Source organism: Laccaria bicolor, genomic scaffold (assembly GCF_000143565.1).
Source record: "Laccaria bicolor S238N-H82 LACBIscaffold_266 genomic scaffold, whole genome shotgun sequence".
Classification (NCBI taxonomy): Eukaryota; Fungi; Basidiomycota; class Agaricomycetes; order Agaricales; family Hydnangiaceae; genus Laccaria; species Laccaria bicolor.
The window spans coordinates 1-9,427 of NW_001890122.1; the positions used below are offsets into that span (position 1 = coordinate 1).

Below are 9,427 nucleotides of genomic sequence, written 5' to 3' on the forward strand. Positions count from 1 at the left end.
CTTAGTTTTTGATAAAGGTGGTAGCCACTTGTGTGTGATGGATGAACAAATGGATAAATGGTTTGAGCAGCACGTGATTGACCCTTCTATCAGTCTGTGGAGTGTGCCGGTAGTCATTGCGTATTGCAATGGTAAACCGAGATTCTGCGTCGACTACAGGAAGCTGAATGCGGTTACGATTCCCGACGAATTCCCAATCCCAGGTCAATCAGAGATCCTTTCTTCATTGTCAGGCACTCAGGTCTTATCTTCATTAGATGCTCTGTCAGGTTTCACTCAGTTGGAGCTACATGAAGAGGATGTGGAGAAGACTGCTTTCCGAACACACAGAGGGTTATTTCAGTTCAAAAGAATGCCATTTGGTTTGAGAAATGGTCCATCCATCTTCCAGAGGGTCATGCAAGGGATCTTGGCACCCTACTTATGGTTATTCTGCCTTGTTTACATTGATGACATAGTAATATTCTCCAAATCCTATGAAGAACATATCATTCACCTGGACAAGGTTCTGGAAGCCATCGAGAAAGTGGGAATTACCTTCTAGAAAGAGCAGTATAGTAAGATAAGTGGTTACGACAGCTGTTTAAATCCACCACATTAAATGGACGAGTCTTTCCTTGTGATGCATAGTCCGTCATTGCAAAGTTGGGCAGCACAGACACTTGAGAACGAGATATAGTGAGAGTAACATCACTTGGACAGATACATTCAATAGACCTGCTGTTCTTTACTAGTGGAACTACATTCTCAGGCAATCCCTCAATCTTGATTGTCTTGGCAGGACGATCAAGCTTTACAAACAAAGTTTCAAGGATTTGTTGTCCACTTGGGCCCAACTTTGCATCCCATCCAACGACATGACCTTCTTGACCTTTTGTTATACATAATTCTGTTGCATCATTATTTCGTATTATAACTGGCATACCAATACACAGTGAAAGTTTTCCAGGAACATGGTCAGAGGCAGAATGGCGCAAGTTCCAAAGTAAATTTTGAAGCTTTGGACTGATAGTTTTGCATACAGCAGTTTTCTTAGGTCTTCCATGAGGCTTTTTCCCAGTGACTGGATCACACTCAACCCCCAGTGTATCCACAGAGTAAAAGTCAGTAAGTGTTTGGCCAGTATCTGCTGCAAAACGTGCAGAACCTAATTCATTAATTCGATCCTTCTGGGAGTTCAGAGCAGTAATGATAGAGACATTTCTGAAACGTTTGTCAGCCAACTTTGGCTGGTTAGGTCACCTTCCTGCAACACGACTTCTTAAAAATATAATGTCATCAACAGTACATGCTGCATATCTCATATTTTCTAGAGCTGTCCTTAGCTTGGCATCTTCCACTGATTGTGTATTTTGTCTCATATTTTTTCGTAGCATCACAACAGTAGTCACTTGGTGCCAAAGTGCTTTACCTATAGCAGATTGCTGCCCACGTTCTGACATGGAGGCATCCACTGATGTGCCAACAGTTCCATTGTAAAGGGCCTGGCCTTGGACTGGCATAAGCTGTGCAAAGTCACCTGCAAAAATCATATTAATTCCACCAAAGGGTACATCCATATTGTTTCTTCCTTTGGCCAGTTGTGCACTTATTTTATATAGCTCATAACATGAGATCATAGACACTTCATCTAGAAAAATATAGTCTACACCATCTAGACGAGATCTGACCTGTGCCATAGTTGAATTCTCATTATGGTTTCTTCGGGAAACACTTTTTACACCTAAAGCTGAATGATATGTTGAGCCATTCAATAGAGCAGCAGCAGATCCAGTTGGTGCCAATATCATAATTCTATGTGCCTCATTACGTTTATCAAAGAGGGCTATTAATGACTTTATAACCTGAGATTTTCCTGTTCCACCCATACCTCCCAGATACATTTTAAGTTGCTCACTTTCTTTCATAGTTGCATGGTTGGCCACAATTCGGAATGCTCTTTCCTGCTCTTCATTCAAACTGAATGTTTGGGCAATGTCATCTATCATTTTCTGTTCTTCTTCTTTCTTTGCTTTGAATTTTTTGTCCAAGTAGCTGATATCATCTACAACCACTTCATTTTGTGATGTCCCATTTCTTTCTTTATCTGCTTTAGCCACTGGAAGGTTCTTTGAACGTGTTTCAAGAAAGAGTTTCTTTAGTGACTGTACAAGAACATTCCACTGAGATCCAGTTCGTTCTTTTTCTGGCTTGAAGTTTACATCCACTGGATCAATATTGCCAATGCATGGATCAAGCCATCCTGCATTTTGAACTACATTCTCAATTCTCTTCATTTCATGAAGCTTCTGATTATTGATGCTATTGGGGTCTCCCAACATATACAGCGATTCATCAACATCCAATGGACCATCTTCACCAAAGTCAGGAAAGTTAGCATCAAGTTTGCCTCCAGTGTCATCCCATGAGCCCAGTATTCCTTCTCTTTCACCTTTCTTCTTCATCTGTGCAGAATAGTCATCTCTGGCATCATTACATTCATACTTGATATTGAAATTATTCATAAGCTCAAGTTGTCTTGCTGAAAATGAATAGCCACAAAAAGCTTCATCCCAAGACTCATCTTCTAGTTTCAAATCTTTGCCATTTCGCCAAGGTTTGAACAAAGAAAGCATAGTAGAACAGTAATATTCTCTGTCACCTTGATCACGGCGAGGTAAGCCTCCGCCAACAAAATTTGGTATAAGAGCATTCTCCTCATCAACAACAACTACCTTGTGTGTGCAATGTTGAGGGTGATCAGGTAGAAACTCTTGGCTATCAGGTTCATCATTGTAAAAATTTTCATAGTTGTTAAGTTCATCATCAGAATCTTCACCAAGCAATTCATCTATTGATTCATCTTCTATATCACATGTAGTTGCTCCACCACCTAAGAAATTGAGTTCATCTTCTCCTTCGGTAACTGATTCATCATCAGATTCAACTTCATTTTCATTTTTGTCATAGTGAGCATCGAATTCCTGCTGCTCCTCTTTCGTGTGTTTCTCTTTTTTTGCTTTTCTTATCCAGTCATATAAAGACATCTTCTCATAAGCAATAGGACGGTAAATATAATCATAAACATTTGACAATCCAATGTACATTCCCTCATATTTTTGCAATACTACTTTCTCTGGCATTTCTTTCTCATCAGAAACAGCTGACTTTGATGTGTCGTTTTCTGTTGTAATCATCCAGGGATTTCGAGCCTCTCTTACAAAATTTTTCCAATAGAAAAGAGTGAACTTGTTATGAGTCCTTACAAGTTTACGAGTAAGACTCATTCTTTATCAACTGAGGACTTAGGCAAATTTTTCATTCATTGATTCATTTACCTTTCATCACCGCGGGAACCTTTTCTCTTAAACAGAAAAGCAGCCATAAAATCTGGAAAAATGGCATATAAATTGGCAAAAAATGTGTAGAAAATCAGAACATTGCTTAGTAAGTTGGAGAGGCTGTGTCCAGGGTTCAGGGACCATATCCAAATATAGAAAGCTGTCTGAAAAATAGAAACAGATAGGCAGAGAAGCAGTAAAAAATAAGTGAAAAATAAGTATGGTATTCACCATTGCCATGATCATGAAGGGGCTGTGTTCAGGGTTCAGGGTCCATGTTTAAAAATAGAACAAAGCCAGAAAGATTGTGTAAAATGATTATAAAGTAAGCCAAAAAAGGGAAGAAAAATAGGAATGATATTTGCTGTTGTCATGATGTTGAAGGGGTTGTGTTCAGGGTCCATATCTAAATATAGGCAGAGCAAAAAAAACAACTGATAGAAAATAGCTGGAAAATGAGGAAAAAATAAAGAAACTTGTAGACACTAATGTCTTTATCATTTTCTAGCTATATTTGGGCAGATTCCCATATTTGGAAGTGTATCCTGGACCCTGAATACAGCCTCTCCAAGAGTTTAGCAACATTAAATATCAGAAATTATGAGTCCTTACGAGTTTACGAGTAAGACTCATTCTTTATCAACTGAGGACTTAGGCAAAATTTTCATTCATTGATTGATTGATTCATTTACCTTTCATCACCGCAGGAACCTTTTCCCTTAAACAGAAAAGCAGCCATAAAATCAGGAAAAATGGTAAAAGAAATCAGCAAAAAATATGTAAAAAATCAGAATATTGTTTAGTAAGGTGGGGAGGCTGTGTTCAGGGTTCAGGGTCAATGTCTAAATATAGAAACCACCTAAAAGTTGCCAGAAAATCAGAAAAAAATATCCCAAAATTAAGAGTGATCTTCTCTGTTGCCATGGTGTTGAAGGGGCTGTGTCCAGTATTCAGGGTCCATATCCAAATATGGAAAATCAAGACAACTATGTAAAAATATTGTCATATTATGCAATATGGCTACAGCCTTCTTGCTCTTTGAGATATTGCATGACAATTTCCAAAAAGTGTCCAATTTTTTCAGTATTTTGTGTTTTTCTCAATGAGGAATGGTCTGCATGACATTATTTTTATATATCTATAAAGGTAAGGAAAGGGGCTACAATTGTTGTTTATGGAGCTAAGTGAGAGGCTGTGTTTCTGATACTGTGGGAAATTTAACCCAAAAAAGGAAATTCATCACAAATATATAGAGCATGCTATTATAGGTCACAAAATATAACTAACCATCCTCTTTCCTGAGATATATGCAAACAGGACTGTGGGAATATTTTACCATAAACAGAAAAATAGTTATAAAATTGGGAAAATTTGCTATAAAATGAAATAATAATAATAATAATAATAATAGCACACATTGTTGCTATGATATTGATGGCTAGGCTCAGAGCTCAGGGTCTATTTGCAAATATAGAACAAAACTCAGAAAATCGTAAAGTGATTACATGACCAATTTCCTAATATTAAATTTAGAGTCCACAGAAAGGACTCATACATGCCATGCAAAGCACTGGCCCACACCCACAAGTAAAGCTGATTAGCATGGACAAGACTGAAATCAAATGAAACGCACATAATCGTGCAGTATTGCAGGTTCAAACATTGAGAGAAACTCATCAACATTGATTGGCTTATCTGGAGAATTCCCAATAGAACCGAATCGAGAGCGTTTCCTAGGATTATCCTTGCCACCAGTTGCTTGGGAACCCTCCGCTTTGGGTCCCTTAGTGTCTACCTTTGATGAGCCAACCCTGGGTTTCTTCAAGTTTCCAGGATCACCCCTTCCACCCCTGTTGCCTGAGGTATTCCCAATAGGCTTCTTGACACCACTGTCTGTAGACTCATCTGATGATGACAATGAAGATTCTGGCAATGATGAGCTTCAGCAGAAAACAAAAGCAAAAACACAGCTCCTGCCTCACCTTCATCGTCGGTATTGTCATTGTCAGACGGTTGCACCTCAGGATTTGTTTTTTTCGCAGGCCTAGCTGGCGAATGCTCTAGAATACAGTAAACATTGATTTTTATCGGATCATAAATGCAAGAAAAAGGTAACATGTCAACCCACCAGAATCTTCGTCTTCAGATGACGATGATAATTCACTAAGGGCGCCCATCTCAATATCTTCTTTGCCTGAAAGATTTTTTCCCAACACATTGAGCGGGAGGGAGATATGAGAGGGATTAACAGTCCCAAGGTGAGGGGATGATATGGGACGGGATTGAAAAACTGAATTGAGAACTGAGGCCAATGAAGTTTCTAGACTTTCTGGCATTGGTGAATCACTTCAGTCACCCACTGACTACTGACTATTAGTCATGTAATTTCAGTATATATTACATGACTAATAGTAGTACTGTATTTATTTACTGTACTGAATAAATCTACTGTATCTATTTTGTATTTCTAAGTTGAAGTGTCACACAATTACCTGTCACAATACTGAATCTATTTTTTTGCACTAAATAAATCTTTCAAGTGCCAAGACTCTGAATTAAATATATTCTATGTTTTCACCACTGGATATAATTTTTTAGGCTGAATAAATCTTTTTGGAGCCAAGAGCATAAAATGTCACAAAATGTCACACTACTAAATGAATTCTTTTTTGCTTTATACAGTTTTCATCTTTGAATAGATTTTATCTGAGAGCTGGCAGGTGTCCTACCCTCCCAAAAAGAAGTTGCATTATATTCAGCAGAACAGAATAACTTCTTGCCATTGATACATCCTATCCCATACAACAAAGTTACTTCTGGTTCAGTATTAAAGCTAGCTCTTAGATATTTGGCATAGAGCATCAGAATTTACAATAGTGTCCTCTGAAAATTTCTTCAGAATATAGAGCCTCTAACCAATCTCCTGCACTTGTGCCAGCCATTTGTGCATGAAGTCATGTGATGTCCTCCCTACATGGCCAACTTCATTGAGGTTACTATAGATTTGGTAATGAAGGTTGCTCTTAGATATTTGGCATAGAACATCAGAATACACAGAGCCTCTAACCAATGCTCTGCACTTGTGCCAGCCATTCATATTGTTTGGCTGTATTATTGAAAATTGTGGATGCATCTCAATTCAATTCACTCTTACAATACTCTGGTTTATAATTTGTATAGTAGCCTTATACCTTTCAGAGTTACTTGAAACATTTTTTAGAAGAATAAAAATAAGTGCAAGAGCTTAATTTCTGTTTGAAGTCAAATGGCATGGGAAGCTGGGATGATGGGACATTGACACAATGTATCTCACTTATTTCAATTTTCTCCTACAATACTCAGGTTTATAATTTGTATGGTAGCCTTTATACCTTTTTGAATCACATCACACATTTTTTGGGAGGATAACAATAAGTGCAAGAGCCTAATTTCTGTTTGAAGTGAGTGCCAGTGCAGAGTAATAGTGGGATTAAACTACAAGACTGAAATACTAGTGCTCAAAGACTTGTCTCAGTGTGAAATTCAGAGGAGAAGACATGGATGGCTGACAACATGTCAGTGCTCACTTCTTGCCAGTGAGCACATGGCAGGGTGCTCAGCTGGCTTGATGTGTTGATGATAGAACAAAAGCCCTTCAGGCTTGTGTGACATGGGCACTAGTCAAAGGATGTAAGGCACAGATGGTAGTATTGATGCAAAAAAGTAAGTAAGGAACCTGAAGTTAGGGTTCCTATCTATGTCCAAAATAGAAGAGTAAACCTACCAGCTGCTGTATCTAATGTCCTTCCAATATCCTACCTTATACTCACAACTGGTAGTGGGATTCAAGAGGCAATTGAAGATACTGAGGAGAGATTTGGATAAGTAAGAATAATAGTGAGAGAAGCACTGAGTGTGGAAGGGCGCATGTAGTTGCATGTATTTAAAATTGAAGGAGCTGAGCAGAGATTTAAGTAATAATTAATAATGGTGAGAGAGACACTGAGTGGGGTAGGAGGTACATGATTGTATGCAATTAAAATTAATAATACTGAGCAGAGATTTTTACTCAGCAAGCTTTCTGATTTTCACAATTACTCATGAGGGGACCTACTGAAGCCTGCCCTTGGATGTTCAGCAGATATATGTAGCTTTCTTCTTTAAGATGAAGTTGTTGTATAATTGTGGAAGAGTATTCACTCTTTTTGGCATTCCTCCAATATATTTAGACAGATGTTAAATATATTTACTTTTTCCCTAGAATATATTTAAAGATTGTTGTATAGATTGGAAAAGATACTGTATAGATTCTGAAGAGTGGTACATAATATATCCCAAGAACTGTATATATTTAGAGAACTGTATATATTCCAAAGGTCCCTGAATATATTCAGAAGGATATTTAATATATTCAGCTCTATAGATTCAAAGACTAAATATATTCAGAGGGGTGATATATTCAGCACCCCTTCTCTGAATATATGTATAGCTTTTATATAATATTCAGTCCTTGAATTACATAAAATCTATAGGGCTGAATATATTCAGAAGGGTATTTAACTATAGATTTAAAAGCCTGTATATATTCCAAACATTAAATATATTCAGAAAGTTGTTGAATCTATTGAGGAAGGAATGAAAATAGGACAATAATATCTTCAGTCTGTAAGAAATGGTGAATACTTTAAAGCCAAAGTAGGGTAATCTATGTAACTATAAGACAATCAGTAAAGTAAACTGTGAAATATCATTGTCGCAACTAAAGGGAAGTTAAAAGTCCAAAAGTTAAAGAAGCATTATGGGCAATAAAAGATCCCTCCAAAAAAACCCCAGTTATGGTACGTAATGAAAGTGTTCAAGGTGCTAACAAGTCAAAAGTTATATAAGCCAAGGTAAATGAAGAGTTCAAGAGCTTAGTAGTCAAGCAGTCTTGAGATCAATCAGTATCGTGGAAGTACATGGAAAGAAGAAAAGACTTGCCTCATCATAGGATAACCGATGCATGATCAATCTTTCAGGAAACCAGTAGAGTTTTTACTAGGACTGGTCACTGCCCTTGTAACGACCTCCTAAGATAGACTTGGTGACTTGGTTTGCAGGTGGCTTTGAAGCGAGGGTAGCTTGGCTCGATGACGATGAAGAGGGTTGGTTGAATGGTGAATGACGAGCTGTACTCTTCTGTAATAACTGTTCTTGCCGATGTTTCATATAGAACATGGTCATCGGAAGAGAGGAGAACGTAACGTGACGCTGGCGCTTTGCCGACGGTTCCATCTCATTTTGCGCAGGAGTGGAAACACTACGATGCTCTCTCCTTGCATTCTCTTCAGTAACCAGGGACAGATCCTCGTAGGTGCGCTTCTTGGATGAAAGAAGAGCGGGAGAGGAAGCAGCAGAGGGAGCGCATGGCGTATATGGAGTTGCTGAGTCAATTTTGCAGTTCTGGCGCACCCAGTTGGAGGAGTCTTTGATAAACACCATAGGCAAGCCACGCAAGTTGAGAACGACGGGAATTTCGCCAAAGCGAGCATCGGTTTCAGGAATCTGTTTCTGCTCTAAAGAATGTCGTGAATACATACGAGTTAATTGGCGAACAAAGCTCGCTTACCTGCTGTCCAGTCTTTGATAGTGAGAACACCTTCGAGAATGAGTCTCGAGAGATGGCGCCACTGCTTGTTACTGATCTTCCCATATGCGAAAGCCCTACAGAAAGCTATATCAACCACATCGGAGTCCCACCCGACGATGACCTTCTTCAATTTGAATGCCATGTTGGGCCACGTCGTCCAAGAAACAGTGGTGCATTCCGCATTATGTTCGCCTAGATCCGTGATGAGTAATGAACTTGCACATGTTACTATTCTACGAAACATACTTAGCAGAGAAATAAAAATCTGTGTGAATTGCCTTTGAGGATTATTCGAGTCGGGCAAAATATCTTGAGAGATGGGAGGGGCAGACACAATCCTCTGCAACCCACCCTTCGGAGTGAGCCTTGCGGATGAGCTGGCACTTGGCCGACACAGCTGCGAGGGTGTCGTCGATGGCTCAGTGGACGCTCCATCAGTATAGGATCCTGCCATATGTTGTTTGATCATTCGGTCGGCATGCATCGCCCTATAATATGT

The 9,427-nt window shown here is 38.8% G+C and overlaps 3 protein-coding genes across 3 annotated transcripts; all 3 read right to left on the minus strand.

The window, feature by feature from the left end:
• Positions 1 to 533: 533 nt before the first annotated feature.
• LACBIDRAFT_336072 (uncharacterized protein) lies at positions 534 to 3,266 on the minus strand (the record flags this gene model as incomplete). The annotated part of the gene is made up of 4 exons (XM_001890995.1): positions 534 to 871; positions 926 to 1,126; positions 1,412 to 1,519; positions 1,898 to 3,266. 4 exons carry the CDS (start codon positions 3,264 to 3,266, stop codon positions 534 to 536), a joined length of 2,016 nt encoding a protein of 671 aa, XP_001891030.1.
• Positions 3,267 to 4,419: 1,153 nt separating this feature from the next.
• On the minus strand, positions 4,420 to 5,701 carry LACBIDRAFT_336073 (uncharacterized protein; the record flags this gene model as incomplete). The annotated part of the gene is made up of 7 exons (XM_001890996.1): positions 4,420 to 4,458; positions 4,608 to 4,639; positions 4,737 to 4,743; positions 4,954 to 5,246; positions 5,303 to 5,380; positions 5,449 to 5,649; positions 5,692 to 5,701. 7 exons carry the CDS (start codon positions 5,699 to 5,701, stop codon positions 4,420 to 4,422), a joined length of 660 nt encoding a protein of 219 aa, XP_001891031.1.
• Positions 5,702 to 8,336: 2,635 nt separating this feature from the next.
• LACBIDRAFT_303958 (uncharacterized protein) lies at positions 8,337 to 9,427 on the minus strand (the record flags this gene model as incomplete). Its single annotated transcript, XM_001890997.1, has 3 exons — positions 8,337 to 8,854; positions 8,908 to 9,120; positions 9,175 to 9,427. Coding segments are annotated over 3 exons (984 nt in total), but the record flags the coding sequence as incomplete, so codon positions are not given.